Genomic DNA, 20,331 nt, shown 5'->3' on the forward strand with positions numbered 1-20,331 from the left:
AGAAACGCCCATACCAGAAAACGCCCAGAATTGCGGTCTGCAATTTCGTCCTTCCCGCTTTCTAGTTAGCCTGTGGCAGAGAGGAAGAGGGGCCCAACTCGGCTTAAACATCTGCCTTCATCCAGCAGGTGGCGTATTTTCGTTTTTGTATGGAGGTCAATAGAAAAGAATGCCTTATTTGTTACGTGAGGTTTGATCGAAAAAAAAGTGTCGTAATGCTTAAGTTGTTACGAGTGTACTGATATAAATTGGACACGTGAAACCCCGGCAACTTTGAGATGGTTATGCATATTCATGGCATGAGGCAGTAGTAGAAAAAGTACCCGAGTGTCATACAGTCAGACATAATTTACAAACAAAGCATTTGTGTTTAGTGAGTCAGCCAGATCTGAGGCAGTAAGGATGACCAGAGTTGTTGTTTTGATAAGTTTGTGAATTAGATGGCAGCATTCGCGCGAAACACAGCACTTAACCATGGCAAAGCGACTAGTAATATGACAGAATATAAACATTGTAGTTATTCACTCCGCAAGACAATCAAACAAACGGGAGTATAGAGACAAAGTGGAGTCGCAATTCAATGGCTCAGATACGAGACGTATATGGCAGGGACTACAGACAATCACGGACTACAAAAGGAAAACCAGCCACGTGTTCGAGACCGAATGCATTCACTTTCTTCGCATGCTTTGAGGATAACACAGTGCCACCGACGCGGCCCGCTACCAAGAACTGTGGGCTCTCCTTCTCCTTGGCCGAAGTGAGTAAAACATTTAAAGTGCTAACCCTCACAAGGCTGCCGGCCCACACGGCATCCCTAGCCACGCCCTCAGAGCATGCGCAGACCAGCTGGCTGGTGTGTTTACAGACATATTCAATCTCGCCCTATCCCAGTCTGCTGTCCCCACATGCTTCAAGATGGCCACCATTGTTCCTGTACCCAAGAAGGCAAAGGTAAATTAACTTAATGACTATCGCCCTGTAGCATTCACTTCAGTCATCATGAAGTGCTTCGAGACTAGTCAAGGATCATATCCCCTCTACCTTACCTGCCACCCTAGACCCACTTCAATTTGCTTACTGCCCTATCCCATCCGAACAAGAGGAATACCTATGCTGAGCTATAATTGACTATAGCTCAGCATTCAACACCATAGTTCCCTCCAAGCTCGAGGCCCTGGGTCTGAACCCCGCCCTGTGCAACTGGGTCCTGGACTTCCTGACGGGCCACCCCCAGGTTGTGAAGGTAGGAAACATCACCTCCACTCCGCTGATCCTCAACACTGGGGCAACACAAGGCTGCGTTCTCAGCCCCCTCCTGTACTCCCTGTTCACCCATGACTGTGTGGCCAAGCACCCCTCCAACTCAATCATCAAGTTGCCAGACGACACTACAGTGTTAGGCTTGATTACCAACAATGACGAGACGGCCTACAGAGAGGAGGTGAGGGCTCTGGGAGTGTGGTGCCTGGAAAACAACCTCTCACACAATGTTAACAAAACAAAGGAGATGATCGTGGACTTCAGGAAAAGGCAGATGGTGCACCTCCCTATCTACATCGATGGGACCGCAGTGGAGAAGGTGGAAAGCCTCAAGTTCCTTGGCATACACATCACTGACAAACTGAAATGGACCACCCACACAGTGTGGTGAAGGCGCAACAGAGCCTCTTCAACATCAGGAGGCTAAAGAAATTTGGCTTATCACCTAAAACCCTCACAAATTTTTAGATGCACAATTGAAAGCATCCTGTCGGGCTGTATCAACGCCTGGTATGGCAACTGCACCGCCCGCAACCGCAAGGCTCTCCAGGGGATGGTGCGGTCTGCCCAACGCATTACCGGGGGCAAACTACCCGCCCTCCAGGACACCTACAGCACCCGATGTCACAGGAAGGCCAAAAATATAAAGGACATCAACCACCTGAGCCACAGCCTGTTCACACCGTTATCATCCAGAAGGCGAGGTCAGTACAGGTGCATCAAAGCTGGGACTGAGAGACTGAAAAACAGCTTCTATCTCAAAGCCATCAGACTGTTAAACAGCCATCACTAATACAGAGATGCTGCTGCCTATAGGCATAGACTAGGAATCACTGGCCACTTTAAGGAATGAAACACTAGTCACTTAAGTAAAAATATTATTAATCTGGCATTACTCATATGTATATACTGTATTCTATATTATTCTACGTTATCTCATTCACTTAATGTTTTATGTATCTTGCATTACTCATCTCATGTATATACTGTTTTCTATACTATTCTGCTGTATCTTAGCCGTTCCGCTCTGGCATCGCTCATCCATATGTATAATAGTCTTAATTCATTCCTACCTAGATGTGTGTATTGGGTGTTGTGTAATTTGTTAGATATTACTTATTAGATATTACTGCACTGTCGGAGCTAGAAGCACAAGCATTTCGCTACACCCACAATAACATCTGCTAATCAGTGACCAATACAATTTGATTTGGAATTAGACCAACTTCCCGACCTGCTAAGCATTCAAAATGTAACGAGTACTTTTGGGTGTCGGGGAAAATGTATAGATTAAAAAATATATTGCGCCTCCCGAGTGGCGCAGTGGTCTAAGACACTGCATCACAGTCCTAGCTGTACCACTAGAGATTCTGGGTTAGAGTCCAGGCTCTGTCTCAGTGGTCTAAGACACTGCATCACAGTCCTAGCTGTACCACTAGAGATTCTGGGTTAGAGTCCAGGCTCTGTCTCAGTGGTCTAAGACACTGCATCACAGTGCTAGCTGTACCACTAGAGATTCTGGGTTAGAGTCCAGGCTCTGTCCTCAGTGGTCTAAGACACTGCGTCATAGTGCTAGCTGTACCACTAGAGATTCTGGGTTGGAGTCCAGCCTCTGTCTCAGTGGTCTAAGACACTGCATCACAGTGCTAGCTGTGCCACTAGAGATTCTGGGTTAGAGTCCAGGCTCTGTCTCAGTGGTCTAAGACACTGCATCACAGTGCTAGCTGTGTCACTAGATATTCTGGGCTTGAATCCAGGCTGTCGCAGCTGGCCGCAACTGGGAGACCCATGGGCCGGCGCACAATAGGCCCAGCGTCATCCGCGTTAGGGGAGGGTTTGGCTGGCAGGGATGTCCTTGTCCCATCGCGCACTAGCGACTCCTGGTTAGAGTGTTGGACCTGTTAACCGTAAGGTTGCAAGATTGAATCCCCGAGCTGACAAGGTAAAAATCTGTCGTTCTGCCCCTGAACAAGGCAGTTAACCCACCGTTCCTAGGCCGTCATTGTAAATAAGAATGTGTTCTTAACTGACTTGCCTAGTTAAATAAATATATATATTTTTTTATAAAATTGGCCAAATATACCGATTTCCGATTATTATGAAAACTTGAAATCGGCCATTCCGATTAATTGGTTGACCTCTACTACCAATTGGATACCATGAAATTGGGGAGAAAGGGGGGTCAATTAAAAAGTACATTATTTTCCTTCAGGGATGTAGTGAAGTAAAAGTTATCAAAAATATAAATAGTAAAGTACAGATACCACAAGCTACTTAATTAGTACTTTCAAGTATTTAACAGCATTGGCATGAGGCTAGTAGCATAGCATCTCTCCATTGAATACAGGTGGTTCAAGTCAACAACCCTCAAATATTCAAAAAAGGATTACAATAATGAGATGTATCCACCAATCCAAAAGAAGCATAGGCGGGAGCTAGACAGCCCTCCATGCAGCTATGTGGACGGCTCCCATTGTTAGGGCGGAGAGACATGTATCTGTATATCCATAATCTTTGCCTATGGTGTTTTGATAATCGTAAAGTCACTCCGCCAAGCTACAGCAATTAATCCACTAGTCCCAACTGCAGTTCAGTCGACGAGATTTAATGCAGTCTTGTGAGCAGGTGAGTTTTTTTTAAATGTCATCTACCTTTGTTTAGCTGTGTGTTTATACACAATTATTTAGATTTTTCACAAATCAGACCAAACTGGATTTACAAAAACATTAACGTTTTCCAGAAAACAATCAGGCACTCCGTTAGAAACCCAGAAAGCACTGAATATACCTAGTTACTCGTTTTATTATGTTTTCCCCATTATCATCACAAGATTGTGGATAGATTTCAAATGGCAAGGGAAAAAGACACTACATTTTGTACACTTAATTTGATTAAAACAACCATCATGATCATTAAGAAGTTGGACAAAGGAGGTCCAAGAAAACGAGCCGGGTACCAAAAAGTTTGTGCATTAAAACTAAACTACACCGTTGTCATGCCAACAGTTTAGAAGCAGAAACAGACTACCAGTAGTAGCCAGGCTACACTGAAACGATAATGGTTGATACAGTGAACCGAGAGCAAAGGGAAAAACAGAGACTGTATGATTTTAGCTTCATAGCCCTTGCTCTGGAAAATCAAGCAACGTTAAAACCAGTGCGAAAATTAAGTTTACTGACCCTGAAAAGTAGAATTTCACTCTAAGCTTTAAAATGACAACAGAATTCAATCCAACTATAACAAAAAGGGAATAAATATTATCATGTTAATGTCTCAATACATGCATTTCTATTTCCTCCATGTCATTCCATTGGCTGAGCAATTACCAAAAAAGACAATGCACAACACGGTTATTTCAAAATCAGGATGAAAAGTCCATTTAAAATTATTGAAAAGGGTGAAAGCACAGTGTTCCTCTTCTGTTTGTCCTGGGGTGGAGTTGAGTCACGGTGCTTGATGGTCTGTTCACACTCTCTCCATCTCTCTCGGCCTGTCTCTGACAGCACAGATTGACCTACAGGCAAAAAGATTGGGTGGATGTCACAGTCTCTACTTAATACTTTCAAGGACTTTCCAAATCGACCCGACACTGAGGATCTGAGATGGTAACATACTGAAGATGCCAGCAATGAGCAGTATGGTGAAGATTCAACATTTAAATCCAAAGGGCAAGGCAGAGTATTCATCCTACAGGGAGACGACACTATTGTCCTTCTCTCAAGAAGCTGGCTCATGTGCAAACCCCAAGTTGGCTTCCATAACATCGCTGCCAGCAATGTTGTGATTGAAGACAACAGCCAGGGCCTAAAGCAGCAATTAGCTCTTGATCATGACTCAGTTCCATTACATCACACATAAGAGTCATTGGACGAAGGCGTCTTCTGTAGGGGGGAGTTTTGTTAAGAGCTGCGATGCTCGGTCTGAACATTAACAAGCATCACTTGCGGTACGGTTTTGGAATCATAAGGGCCTTATCATAGAAATCATAAAAACATTCAATACAAATTGAAACACCTTTATAGGGTGGTCATATTTCCATGTTACAACGCGTGTTTAAGGAAAGACGAGTGGACAACCTGTGCTAATTAGCCATCTGCGTCGCCAAACACCAGTGTGTAAACAGAAGACAAACGCCACAAACGTGTTGTCATTGGAAAAGTGTACTGTCAGCTGCAACTGTTTTAAAACCGCTTACGAGTAAGTGTGTATTTAGCATTTGATAATATTTTGATGTGATATGGAGGGATTTATGTTTCTTGAACCATAACGCAATTGAGATTCGATTCACATTTAGATGGAGTAGTTGTCTGTTTTGGCTTCGAGCCAATTCTCCCTTTAAACAGAAAATGTAAGGTCCTTGGACTAAGGAATAACTTTAGGCTCATTTAGTCCAATACTGGGCTAATCAACAGTTGAAACAATGAGGGAGTTTGATTTAGATCCCTGGGCAATGGCCTGTGACGTGAATGGGCAAAAGCAGTGAGAGAGGAGTGCCCTTCTCACATCAAACAGTAATCTGCTGCGCTCAGTCATGTTATCATCAAGGAAAACATCACTTTCCCATAAAATAGATGTTGGAATTTTCAAACTAGTATTCATTGGGAAGGCACATAAAGCCTTTTTATCAAAATCATTAACTTTTGCATGTGAAACAACAGAATCCTACTTATTACTCCATGTTTAACCTATGTCACGTTTGCTTTGAGATGACTTTGCCGTCAGCCAAAGCGGGGCACCTGGCTCACACATGGGAGGCAGCCCGGTCCCAAAACCAATGCAATCAACGCTAACCCGGTTCACTAATCGAATCCCCTCCACAACAAAGCGTACTCCTGGTGCGTTTCAGTAAAAAGCTGAACGGATGGGGCTGTAGAAATGTAACCACTCTCAAATGTATAGTTATAAACGCAAGGCTTGACAATCCAATGATATAAAAATTATAGTTCCACCCATGTCGAGGCTATATATTGTTTGCAAACATTGGAGTAAAACAAGCTTATATTTTGGGTTCTGATGGGGTATGACAGTTAACTAAGCTCACGAGGCATTTATAAGTTACATTTGGGAATGGCACGTAAAATGTTGCAATGGACAACAAAGGAGCCTGATTGGCTGACTGTCCTTTGTTGTTCAAAGGACAAAATGGCTGCCGTGGCTTCTGCTACCTAGCATGAGGACAAAAAGGCTGTTTAAAAACTAGCAGTACTTCAAATCTTCTCGATTTGTCATTAGGGATAATTAGGAGTACAGCGACATCTTCCATCTCTAAATTGAGGTTCATTTTCAAGCCATATCCTACAGGGTGGGTATAATTTGTGGAACGTTCCAAAAGGAATCTGTTCCAAAAACTTTGTAAAGTACAAGGTTGCCAACAAACGCATACAAAGTTGCATGATCAATTCACCTAGCTAATTAGCTGTCGAATAGGCATCAACTCATCACGTAGTTTATTCTTAATATTTGTCCATAGGCTACCAGAGTGAGGGCAGACATTTTTCGGGAATAAACATGGTGAGTGAAAAATAGCCCACTCCCTACCCGGTATCTTATTCTGCCGCTATACAACTTTGTATGCGTCATTTGTTGGCAACCTTGTTATTTACCAAGTTTTTGGAACAGATTCCTGTTGGACCGTTCCACAAATTATACCCACCCTATCCCGCGCGGGCAGCCAAGCATTCCGACCTATAGGGAGATGTACTGACTGTGACATACTGGTCGGAAATATTCTAGCTAGGTTTGACAATCTGTTGCATAGACACCCTGTAAAAACAGGCAGGGGTGGACTGGGACCAGAAATCGGCCCTCACACTGGACTATTTCCCCCCCCCTTGAGGCCCCCATTATTAGCCAGAGAATTATATTTTTGCCAAAAAAAACTCAAGTCAGATAGGCCCACTGGGCTAAAAATGGACGGCCCATCTAGCATTTCAGGCAAATGCCAGATGGCCCGTCCATTTTTAGCCCAGTGGGCCTATCTGACTTGAGTTTTTAGCCCATTTTTAGCCAGTCCACCCCTAAAAAAAACAAGTCAAGCAGACCTCTTTGTAGAGAGCATACCCTTACTGTGATGCTATGTGCACATTTACTCACCTTCAGACACAGAAACGCCTCTAGTCATCGTTCTTGAATTTGCCACTGACGTACGGTACATAATCCAAGATCAAGCGCCAGTCAGTGAAGTGTACCAACGCCACCCCTCCAACTGAACCCCACACCGCCAACGTTGGAACCCTGCGTTGGGGGTAAAATTTAATAGGTAATTTACAATCGAGCTAGGGGATACCTAGTCAGTTGCACAACTCTATGCATTTAACCCAACCCCTGTGAATCAAAGAGGTGCGTGGGCTATCTTAATTGACGTCATCGTCGCCGGGGAAACAGTACTTGCCTTGCTCAGGGCAGAACGTCGGATTGCGGTTACTGGCGGCTACCTGCCGCCCCCTAGCGCTAGTTTCAGAATTAGGTACTTAGCTAACTAGTTCTCCAAATGATCAAAGTCAGGTCGGTGTTTCTGGTTCACGGCCTTGGCAACCTTCTACGGGTCAATGTTGCCGTTATTAACTAGCTTTGCTACCAAGCAAGGCACGTAGTAGCCAGTATGTTAGCTAGCTAACTTTTCCGGACATGACCTCAGCTAGCTAAGGGTAAAACAGACAAGGGCAAGTCAGAATAAGACTTTGCATTGGAAACTTATTTGATCAAATATCAATAGCAAGGTGTCAGTAAACATAGGACATTATCTTACCATGTTCTCGCGATGGAAAAGTATTTCTGACCGATCAATTTACCAAGCATGTTGGAGCTGGATGTTGTTGCTAACCACCAAGGAAAAACCTGGGGGAACTTTGAGCGCATGCCCATGCGAAAAAGGATCCCTACGCCATTTCCGGTTATTCCGGCGTTATGATAGTGATGTTTGTCTTGACTGACGATTTTTTACCATTGTGGCTACGACTACAGCGCCATCTAGCTGTTGCGTCGGGGATAAATGTACAACGGTAGTAATTTAGCAAAATAAACGAATTTAGTTAACCTGTCTCCTAACCTGCAAAATCAGTTCCCCTAACCTGCCACGATAATTCTCCTTACCTGCTACTTAAACTAACCCCCAGTGCTGACAAACCATCAGTATCACCACACCGAAATCTGTGGACTGGAAATAAATTCAAATCTAGGATTAATCAAGTATTACATACTCATTGGAGTCTCAATAATATAGCTTTAGCATAGTTATAGTTGATGGAAATTGAATAAACAACTCCAGTAGCATTCTTTCATATCTATCTTTAGACTGCAATGGAGTACTTATATCCATATAATCTTTCAATAAAACAATGCCAGATGAGATCCCTAATACTAGGCGAGTTGAGGATTAAAAAAGAACAGGTGTATTCATAACGCAGATTGTTGCAAGACGTTTAAAACGGAAGCAAACAAAAACGGAGTGACCTGAATTTGTCCAATAGAAACTCGTTTAGCTAAGTTTGGTTCTTAAATGGTAAGTGGTTTCCGTAATGAATACACCCAAGGTCGTTGCATTGATGCAGATGCACGTTCTCGGCCAGGGAAAGATTCCACTACATTTCCTTCATGAGCCAAATCCTTCCAAATGCATTAAGTGAATTAGCATGCACATCAGGGGGAAAATGTGTGGAATCACACTGTACATGCTACATGGAGATCATTTTTTCAAATACATTTAATTCAGGCTGTAACAACAAAATGTGGAATAGGGGGTATTAATACTTTCAATGCACTGTACAGTCATGGCCAAAAGTTTTGAGAATGACACAAATAGTTTGTATGATGGCAATTTGCATATACTCCAGAATGTTATGAAGAGTGATCAGATGAATTGCAATTAATTGCAAAGTCCCTCTTTGCCATGCAAATGAACTGAATCCCCCAAAAACATTTCCACTGCATTTCAGCCCTGCCACAAAAGGACCAGCTGACATCATGTCAGTGATTCTCTCGTTAACACAGGTGTGAGTGTTGACGAGGACAAGGCTGGAGATCACTCTGTCATGCTGATTGAGTTCGAATAACAGACTGGAAGCTTCAAAAGGAGGAGGCGTGCTTGGAATCATTGTTATTCCTCTGTCAACCATGGTTACCTGCAAGGAAACACGTGCTGTCATCATTGCTTTGCACAAAAAGGGCTTCACAGGCAAGGATATTGCTGCCAGTAAGATTGCACCTAAATCAACCATTTATCGGATCATCAAGAACTTCAAGGAGAGAGGTTCAATTGTTGTGAAGAAGGCTTCAGGGAGCCCAAGAAAGTCCAGCAAGTGCCAGGACGGTCTCCTAAAATGTATTCAGCTGCGGGATCGGGGCACCACCAGTACAGAGCTTGCTCAGGAATGGCAGCAGGCAAGTGTGAGTGCATCTGCACGCACAGTGAGGCGAAGACTTTTGGCGGAAGGCCTGGTGTCAAGAAGGGCAGCAAAGAAGCCACTTTTCTCCAGGAAAAACATCAGGGACAGACTGATATTCTGCCAAAAGTACAGGGATTGGACTGCTGAGGACTGGGGTAAAGTCATTTTCTCTGATGAATACCCTTTCCGATTGTTTGGGGCATCCGGAAAAAAGCTTGTCCGGAGAAGACAAGGTGAGCGCTACCATCAGTCCTGTGTCATGCCAACAGTAAAGCAACCTGAGACCCTTCATGTGTGGAGTTGCTTCTCAGCCAAGGGAGTGGGCTCACTCACAATTTTGCCTAAGAACACAGCCATGAATAAAGAATGGTACCAACACATCCTCCGAGAGCAACTTCTCCCAACCATCCAGGAACAGTTTGGTGACGAACAATGCCTTTTCCAGCAAGATGGCACACCTTGCCATATGGCAAAAGTGATAACTAAGTGGCTTGGGGAACAAAACATCAATAATGTGTCCATGGCCAGGAAACTCCAGACCTTAATCCCATTGAGAACTTGTGGTCAATCCTCAAGAGGCGGGTGGACAAACAAAAACCCACAAATTCTGACAAACTCCAAGCATTGATTATGCAAGAATGGGCTGCCATCAGTCAGGATGTGGCCCAGAAGTTAATTGACAGCATGCCAGGGTGGATTGCAGGTCTTGAAAAAGCAGGGTCCACACTGCAAATATTCACTCTCTCCAACTTCATGTAATTGTCAATAAATGCCTGACACTTATGAAATGCTTGTAATTATACTTCAGTATTCCATAGCAACATCGACATAAATATCTAAAGACACTGAAGCAGCAAACTTTGTGAAAATTAATATTTGTGTCATTCTCAAAACTTTTGGCCACGACCGTACATGGAGAATTGTTTCAATACACACAAAATGAGCCAAGAATCTTAGCATGTTTTCAACCCTTTATTACAATGGTTTTTTTTTCATTTAGGTATACAAGCTCAAAAAGACAGACATTGAAAAAAAGGTATATTTCTGTTAAAAATGGCACATTTATTGCTACATTACTGTTATATACATGACAGTTCTCAATATCTACTTTATATATATATATATAGATATATATATATATAAAAAAATAGGAAACTGGAGGCACTTTGAGGACAAATGGATTCTGTCCCCAATGTAAGAGCGACAGTTGGTTTTGTAGCAGTGTGACTGTCTGTTGAAGGGGGCAGAGATTGGCAGACCATGAGACCGCTGGCAAAATTCTAGTTGTGCGTTTTGACAAGGGAAGTTAAGGATAATGTACTCAACATTTGCAGTTTAATATTAACAAAAATGAACACAAATAACATCAGCAATGTTCAGTTTTTCAGATAATTTTTTGTTGTAATAAATCCCAAAACAATGTGTCTTCTGTGAGACAGAAGAACCAATGGCAGCTTAGGGTTTTCATCTGGAGGATGGTTACTATGAAAGACAAACAGGCCAAACTGAGAAAATACTGTTGCAATTCAGTATCACTCTGCAGGGGAAAATACTGTTTAGTTGATCTCTATAACAAACTGGCCAGGTCTTGTATAGGTACATACTGAACATGTCAATTTCACATTTTTCATATCAAAACAAAAATGTCTCTCTGCCCTAGTTAGTAGAAAACAAAGTTGAGAATGTTGAAAAAAAAAACAAAAAAAACTATTAAGGAAGGACATGGTACTCTGAGTGTTCTCTAAATCATCAATGGTTTATACGGAAGATAACAGGTCTGGAAACACTCATATCCACTCAATTCTACAAACTGGTAATAGGGCTCAGTACATCAAAGTGGACTCAGTTGTTCAGGGATGCCCATCACTAACTGAGAAACAGAGGAAAAGGGTCAAAAACATTACTTTATATTTTTTATATGTACTGAAACACTTCCCTCCTACGTCAATCGTCTATATCTGTAAAAGGTTCTCTTGGAAAGCCACGCATGCAGTGACAATCACAGTGAAGTTTCAACAGTGACATTTTCAGGCCTGGTGAGTAACTACTAAGAATGATACCAAAGTTAAAAACCTAGCAAGCTGAAAAGGACTGCCATAAAATGAAACTGGTATGAAAACGTAATACGTTGTTCCTTTTTCAACAATATCAGAGTTTGCACTTAAATGAGTGACAAAGTTGCCAATACTTTGACATATCCTTTGATAGTAAGTATGAAGTAGTAACTGGTTTAAATGATTTATACAGACCATCTCCAAATGACCTGTGCTTCCAAAATAGTTGGTGGATGTTCTAGCCATATTAGGAGTGTTGGCGTTTACTACTTTCACCCCTTAGCAACTGGCACTTCTTGCTTTTGTCATCATTAAAAAAAAAAAAAGATTACTAGATTTGGGATGGAAAAAGAGTTTGTTCCTGGCATCTAAAATGAGAGTTCTTACATTTAAACAAGGTAAACAAAAATAAATGCAATCCAAAAGAAAAAAACTCATACAGCTATATTACAAAGTAAAAAATAAAAAAAATAACACATCACTTCTACAAAAAGGAGGATCCTTACAGACTTTATAAATTGTTCAAAACGCCCAATGCTTCCTGTAATTTAAGGAACAAAAATTGCTGTCCATAGATAGCAGTTGAACGCATTCAAGGGAAGATAGCTATGATATTTCAGGACCCACTCCACAAAAATCAACCCTCTTGAAGTCCAACCATTATTCCTTCTATACTCGTCGAAATAACTGTAGTCTACTTAAAAAAAACAGACATTTCCTTACGTCGTACATAAAATCTTTAAGTACGCATGACCTGGCCATGTAGGTTTGCCTTACCAACTGATGACACTTGCTCCACAAACGTGAAGAGAAAGAAATGAAGGCAGGTGGTTGACTCAGGTTGGGGCAGAGGGTACTGACCATGCATCCACATGGCCTGGCTGAAATGGAGGCAGAACAGGAGGGGTAAAGAAGGGTAAGGGAGTGGCAGTGGAGGGGGAGAGGCTTGCTCTGGTTCAGAGCACACACACACACTTCCTGCATGTTTCAGTCCAATCTCCCCAAGTCAGAATGAGGAAGTGTTGAGATGACCGTGTGATCCTGTTGAAAAGTAGGTGAACCGGAAGTGGTTCTCAGCTAGTAGCGAGTCCTGACCTCTCCTGGGTCTCTGTATGTGTTGGTGGATGGGGACACCTTCCTCACTGGGAATGCTTCCACTCCACCCATGGCAGTAGCAACAAACAGATGAAGAGGACAAAAATGGAAGGCTTGTAGGATTCCTGGATCAAATAAATACCCACCATACAAATCCTTCAGACAGGCCTGTGTCAGCCCTGACGAGGGCAGATACTTTTTAAAATCATTGTGCTATATAACAGCACTCTGCCTGCCGATTCAATAAGTGTCCCTTCATCACTATGACTGTCCAGTCTTTTACATTCTGATGGGGTGGCTGAATACCTCAAACTGTACTGTGTTTCAGCCATTTGAGAAAAAAATGGTGGGGATGACGACGATTCTAACTCTCCCAAGCCTTGGCGTTATGCATGTATATCAGGCACATAGTTACTCACAGGTTAGATTCTGGTGTCACCTTTGCTTGTAATGAAACTATGACCTTTTCAGGTGGGAATGGCAGATGACTACCCAAAGGACACAAAATCCCGTTGCTCACATGAGCAATTGATCCAAAAATACTATTTGATCCAAACAAATTTTGCTCCCAACATGTAAAGCAACTTCTCAAAATGTCTTACAAAAACATGACCATTAGGCAGAAAATCATTGCGTTTAAAATTTCCTCTTTCTGTGGCCAAGTCTCTCCTTGGAGTTCAGGGTATGTTTACTGTAAATATTCTTCAAAACTCTGGTGTATAGGGGTGTACATGTGTGTTGCTCTTGTGTTCATGGTCAGGAATGTGGCCACAGGCTTTGTCAGTGTGTGTGTGTGTGTGTATGCGCTTCTCCACTATATGTGCTATATCGAGAGCGCACCTTTGTGGATTGACACCCACTGAGATGCATAATAAGACAATAAGGCCACGTCTTCTAAGAGCTGTACAATCAACAGGAGCTGGAAGACAAACAGGGATCTTTATATTACACGTCTTTCTGCCATTGAAATCCACTGAAGTCCAAAACAATGGAACATTTTTTACTGCATATTAAAATACATTCTTGGGATGGAAAAACTTTCAGTGTACACTTGTAATGATAGAGAGTAGACAATACCCTTACATATTGTTTTTATAATAATCTTTGAGAACTAACAATCACCAAAATAAAAGCTAGACAGTCAGGAGAATTAAATTCCCCCAAACAATGAATTTAGTAGTAATGATTTTGTTATTATGTTTCAGCAAAAGAACATAGCATTAGCTATGGCATAATTTGTAGAATTGTAGGAAATAGGCTTAGAATGCAAATGTCTTTACACCACCAAGATGTTTAGAGGCGTGACCTCTAAAAATGTCAAATATTCAAACGGGCCGACCATGCTTATTTCCAATCTTTTCTTTCTGCTAACAGTATTCTTAGCACCAATCAATCTGGTTTTAGATCTAAACACAGTACCACAATCGGCCACTATGCTTGTTGTAAATGATATTGCAAATGCCTTAGATGATAGAAAGCACTGTGCTGCGTTGTTTGTAGATTTGTCAAACCCTTTTGACACTGTAGACCATGCTATCCTTTTGAGTAAGCTGTCATCTATAGGACTGGGCACTGATGCCTGCCGAGGGTTTTATGACTATCTTAAAGATAGAACTCAGGCCGTCATGGTCGACGGGGTCAAGTCTGACCCCTTACAGTTACTTAAAGGGGTCCCTCAGGGTTCAATAATTGGCCCACTATTGTTCTCACTTTATATAAACAACATTGGTGTTGATGTCAGATATTGTAAATTCCATTTATATGCAGATGACACAGTGATGTACTCTATTGCTCCAACAGCGGACCAAGCTTTAATGCAGTTGGAGTCTGATTTTAGGATACTACAGGCGTCTCTTTTACAGCTTAAACTTGTTTTAAACGCTAAGAAAACAAATGTCATGTTTTTTTTCTAGGTCTAAACTCAGTTATAAACACTTTTGTAATCACTAGCTTGGATGGTACTCAAATCAAACAGGTCTCTGCATATAAATACTTAGGGGTATGGTTAGATGATAGGCTTTCTTTAAAAAAACATGTTACCGAATTGGGAAAAAAGCTCAAATTCAAGATAGGGTTCCTTTACAGAAACAGGGCTTGTCTGTCCTCCGTAAATAGAAAACAAATTGTGCAGGCTACTTTTATGTCCGTTTTAGATTATGGTGATATTATCTATATGCATGCATCGGCAAACACATTAAAACCACTGGATGCTATTTACCATTGTGCACTCAGGTTTATCACGGGTGAGTTACAAAACTCATCACTGTATCCTATATCAACATGTGGGTTGGGCCTCTGTGAGGCGAGAGCAACATGCTCTCTTGTTTATTTATAAAGCACTTCTTTTAAAACTACCTCCATATATCTCATTAATTTCCACTAGATATTAATTTTAAAACCAGATCACAGATGTGGATTACATTAGAGACTCCTGCGGTCTCCACAGAGTTGGGTAGGACTGCCTTCAGATCCTTTGCACCTTATTTATGGAACAAACTGCAGATCCAACTTAAGTTAGATACTCTGGTGTCCCTTGCCCATTTCAAAAATATTATGGAGGATCAATATGATGTTGTCTGTGATTGTTTCTTTGTTCTGTATGTTTGAAATGTTCTTGTCTGTATGCCTAAAACTGTACATGTCAACATGTTTACACAGGGCACAGCCGTAAAAGATCCAGGTCTCAGTCTGTATTCAATGTTGAAATAAATAAATAAAATAATATAAATAAAATAATATATATATATATATTATTTTTTTTTAAATGTCCCCTGCCACGCCCACCACCAATCCCCACTTTTGATCCAGGAAAAAAAAAAAAAGTAATTTTATGCTCACACATGCCACAACAATACATATGGTTTTGACAGTTACAGTATGACAGCTTACCTGGGTGTTATATATGGTTCACAGAGTTGTGTCCATCGCCGCCTAACCCGGGGTGCCCCCCTCCCATCTGCATCTGGGGATCCACTCCCGAAACCTTCTCTTCCTCCCTCCGCTTCAGACACGCTGCCTTGGGGTTCAGGTTACGCTCTTTAGGAAGAGGAGACACAGAATCACAGGGGAGAAGTGGATCTACAGGTTCAGGTAACCTGATGGTGAGCACAAGACAATAGTCAAAGATGGACGCAAGGGGCAAAAAACATCAGGTTTCACAGATTCTAGTAAACCGAGAAGTGCTTGGGAGGTTAGGCTTATCTAGGAACGAGAGATGTTAAAAACAAAAAGACAGGGAGATGTGACAGGCACGGAAGGTATGATTAAGGTGTAAATGCCACAATATTCTAAATATGAAACAAAATAGAAAAATGTATAATTGGAAAATCATGGAGAACAAAAGACCAAACAAAGAGGAGACAGCTGGACAGAACAGAGGAACGGCCAGACAGCAGCAGTGAGGTCACTAAGTGTTTGGCAGAGGTGAAGCCCCCCCTCTTCCCCCATCTCTTTTCGGGTTGGGTTTGGTAAGGAATCCTTCCAGAGCTACAGGGAAGCCATACCTCGCACCTGCTTCTCCAGGCCCAGTATTAAGAGCTAGTTGGCTAGGTGGTACTGGATCTATTCCTAAAAGGGGGGCCTACCTCAGATCTCAAGGTCCAATATGAACCCTTTCACTGCCATGCTAGTTGAGTGAGTTGGCTGGGTGGAGAGTACTGGATAATTTCCTAAAAGGAGGCCTACCTCGGACCTGCTTCTCCAGGCCCATAATGACCTGCGAGGCCTGCTGCAGGATGATGAGTTTGGTCTGGGCCTTGTCGCCGCGCAGGTGCACCTGCACCATCCGGCCCAGCTCCCTGAACGCCTCGTTAATGTCGCGCACGCGCACCCTCTCCCGGACGTTGTTGGCCGAGCGGCGCTCCCGCTCACGCTTCTCCTTCTCCTCTGCCGTCAGGTTGTCGTCGCTGGGTGAGGCCACGCTGCAGCTGCTGCTGAGGAGGGAGGGGGCATTATGGTACACCCCAACACCTGCTGCTTTTACCCACCAAGTTGCCCCTACGGATTTAAGTTACCCCTAAATGCTGACAGTTTTTATGGATAGTTTATGTGGATAGCCAATTTCTGTTCCAGGGCCAGTTCCCATATTTTGTCTGGCATAGTTAGACCTGATCCTAGACCAGCACTTCCCTACAGCATTCCCTGCACATTACTCTATTCACATCCTAGATCAGACTGCCTGACTGTGACATCATTCAATAAGTGCCATATTTGGGCAGTAGGCCAGCAGCAGGAAGGTGGTAGTAGTCCAGATGGACAGAATGTGTTCCAGGGACGAGGAGGAGGATCACGGATGGATGATCCCGGTGGAGAGTGGTGCGGTGGAGCAGGAGAGCGAGAGAGAGAGCGGATGGATGGACTGCGAAGGACGCGGTAACCGAATCCTTTTGTTTTTACACGGAGGAATCCTGAGACGAGAGCACTACTGTTACTGCTATTGTCCATTAACGCATCTTTTAAGACCTCATAAATGATATTTGCAACCGGGAATATGTTTGTTTTTTTACCCAAAGCATGTTTTTCTATCAATTCTCGGGAGACTTTCACTTGGCTAAACAGCAACTTAAGGTTATTTTGTCAAATTGAGTTTTTAAAATGTTGAGTTATGGGTTGACAACCATCATACCAAATGTTCCAAATGGAATCTGACAGAACCCAGACCAACAGTCTACATCTCCTGCTGATCAGGACCCAGGAGTGTATTGACAGGTGATAATATGAGGCTTTTGGGGGCTGTCAGTGAGGAGGAAAGAAGACCAAGAAAGAGAGGGAGAGGAGGAAAGACAGCAACACACCCTCTAACCAGGTCTAGAGAATGGGAAACAGGAACAGAGATAGAGAAAGACAGCTAGATGCAACTGGTGCCTCATGTTAAATACATCAGCGGTCAGAGATGTATTATCTGAATGAGAGGAATCTGAAATCACTGCTGCCATCTGCAAAAGGAAATGACAGAAAGAGAGATGGAGATGGGTATGAAGAGGACTTCAATGAAATCAGTAAATTAAAAATGTTAACATTTGACGAATAAGGGCATGCAACACAGAGACACTGCAATACGAAAGTGAAGTGAGTTAATACATTGAGGAATGGGATAGGAGCAGAACAGTGAGCCCCTCTCATCCAACCACAACCCGTATCAGCATAGCCAATCAGCAGGCAGAATACAGGGGGCTCAATGCTGTAACTTGGGAATGGTGACACGTTGCACCAGGCCGTTAACATTATACTCAACCTGGAGCAGCAAGTCCGAGGTCAGAGTGTATTTAAAAAAAATGTTGAAAATGTGGGAATCCCTGACAAAAAAATCTTTGCACTTCACTTTGGGCCATTACCCAAAGCTGATTAAATGAATTTAGAAGTCATTATCGGGGCCTGAAATAATTGTAACAAAGTGTAAAAAGCTAACAGAAACATAGTGGGTTGTTAAACCGTGTTGCTAAGGCCTCATGAGAAGCACAGTGATGGGAGACAGCGATAGAAGCGTATAAGGGAAATCAGAAATATAATGTTAATGACTCGTTCCACCAAATGAGTGCCTTTTGCATCCCTTTGATATTTTAAGTAGAAATTGTGCACAAATATAGAATTTTAAAAGCCTGTTATTTTAAATGAAGTGCCCTTTAATATAGACCACATGGAGAATTCAATCGGATTTTTTATATGAATAAAGACTATCTAAAATGCAAAATTCAGCATTTTGACATGTTTCTCCATGCACCCTCTGACTTCTAGGAAGATTTGAACCCTCTTAACCAACATTTCTCCAAGTCCTCACCATCATTGTGAAGTGCTAGCCTTTTTGTTACTTTGACAAAGTCATTTCTGGAGATTAATTATTTCATGCGATTAGTGATTCATTTAAGTCTGTCCCTCATTTTAAGGTCAACCCTGTTACGCGACTTGAACTCTCGTTTTAATATGGTGAAACTATTCCTTCAATATTTTTTTCCAAAAGAAACATCTACTAGTCAAATGATAGTGTAAAAGCAGGTGAGCTGATTCTATTCTTTTTGTCCATTTGCTGGTGTTTTGTGGTGGAAAACTGAGCTGGTCAAGCGTAATACTTCAACCCTGTTACGCATAGAAATGTTTTAACAATTAAACTTTGTGAAGCTTGCATTCAATTGCCTCTCCATTAGACACAAGCTTCCCACCATCACAAGGGGATTTATAGTTGATTTAACATGAATTTGTCCACCTGGTTACTTTGGCTATAGTAATTATGTAGTATATATTTTTCTTTGTACCTCTTGAGATGGGAAAACATGTTTTTTTTAAATTAAGTTGAACATGTGCCCTTAATGACAGAATGTCAAAATTATGAGAATTCGAGAAGTTTTTCTTACAATTCTCAAAAGGCACCGAATTGGTGGAACGCCCCTAATATAGTGGAGGGGGAGGCAGTCACATGAAGCAGCCCAGACAGACAGACCCATGCTGTTTAGATCAGGCAACACATACGACACCAAACCAGACATCAATCCAGTGGTAGGTTGTATATGTGCGCACAGCAGCAAAGACTCAAAGGAACGGAGAAGGGGCCACATCCCAAACAGTCTAAATAGCTTCCTTTCCTCGTCCCCTTTTCTCCCATCATAACAAACAACTAGATAGTTGGAAACGTGTCTTATGGGAGCATCTCAATACTTGAAAGTGGCCTCAACGCCTAGTCTGCTCTCTATCTGCAATGATCTAAAAACACAGGACAGGTGAAAGCAATATGACTGACACCTTTCCAATGACTTCACATCAATGAAGGAAAAGAGACAAGGAAAGAAAACCACTCAAGAGTATGGAGACATCCCAGGGCCTTTACCCTGAAGGATACTAGAAGGCATCAGAGAATTGAGACGCGGCCCTACCCTGGTTCTTTGTCCCGTCTAAAACTGGACCCCAGTGACAGCACACTGACCTCGGACTTGCTGCTCCAGGTTGAGTATAACATTAACAGCCTGGTGCAGAATGAGCAGTTTGGTCTGGGGTTTCTCATTAGTCAGGTGGAGCTGACACATGCGCCCCAGCTCCTTAAAGGCTTCGTTGATGTCCCGCACGCGCAGACGCTCACGGGCATTATTTGCCACCCGCCGCTCTTTCTCCCGCTCTTTCTTCAACTCCGGCGGCAGATCCTCGTCATCCTCGTCCTCATCATCATGACTGATGAAGAGTCAATGTAGGCCAAGGGGGGAGGTTTGGTTGGAAGGGATAGAAGACATATTTACTAAAGTGGACAAGACTATTACGTTCTGTTCTAATCACTTGCTAGAGAATGATTAAATGCTATCATTCTGGGAGTGCTGTAATACAGCTTCTGGACCATTATGACAAAGAAGAAGCTCTTCATTCTTTAAGCAAGAAAACAGGACTTTATATAATCCTCTAACATACTTCTGCAAACTCATATACAACATACAAACATCTTTTCTTTATCAATGTAGACAATGTTATGGTAAAAGCCAGGTTCATCTGCTGCAATAGCTGTGAAATGATAAAATCCAATTTCATCTAGGTTCAAGTCATCAAATTGACAATTCAAA

The 20,331-nt window shown here is 42.4% G+C and overlaps 2 protein-coding genes across 7 annotated transcripts in view; both read right to left on the reverse strand.

Moving 5' to 3' along the window:
- Window positions 1-4,047: 4,047 nt before the first annotated feature.
- uqcr11 (ubiquinol-cytochrome c reductase, complex III subunit XI) lies at window positions 4,048-8,164 on the reverse strand. The gene is made up of 3 exons (XM_014140975.3): window positions 8,012-8,164; window positions 7,357-7,497; window positions 4,048-4,777 (listed from the first exon to the last, which is right to left on the reverse strand). Exons 1-2 carry the CDS (start codon window positions 8,125-8,127, stop codon window positions 7,377-7,379), a joined length of 237 nt encoding a protein of 78 aa, XP_013996450.2. The 5' UTR covers window positions 8,128-8,164; the 3' UTR covers window positions 4,048-4,777; window positions 7,357-7,376.
- A 2,442-nt stretch (window positions 8,165-10,606) lies between these two features.
- The window catches only part of tcf3a (transcription factor 3a), a 44,161-nt gene continuing 34,436 nt past the window's right edge, over window positions 10,607-20,331 (reverse strand). For 2 of the 6 annotated variants that reach the window (XM_014140982.3, XM_014140978.3), the window contains 3 exons: window positions 19,710-19,951; window positions 15,686-15,832; window positions 10,607-13,715 (listed from right to left, as the gene is read on the reverse strand). In XM_014140982.3, coding sequence (XP_013996457.2) covers window positions 15,693-15,832; window positions 19,710-19,951 — 382 coding nt within the window. In that variant the 3' untranslated portion in view covers window positions 10,607-13,715; window positions 15,686-15,692. Of the gene's footprint in view, window positions 13,716-15,685; window positions 15,833-16,480; window positions 16,729-19,709; window positions 19,952-20,331 lie in introns of all 6 variants that reach the window. The other 4 variants (XM_014140976.3, XM_014140979.3, XM_014140981.3 and 1 more) reach the window with 2 other exon arrangements.

The sequence above is a fragment of the Salmo salar genome, chromosome 14 (genome assembly GCF_965601325.2).
Source record: "Salmo salar chromosome 14, fSalSal1, whole genome shotgun sequence".
Lineage (NCBI taxonomy): Eukaryota > Metazoa > Chordata > Actinopteri > Salmoniformes > Salmonidae > Salmo > Salmo salar.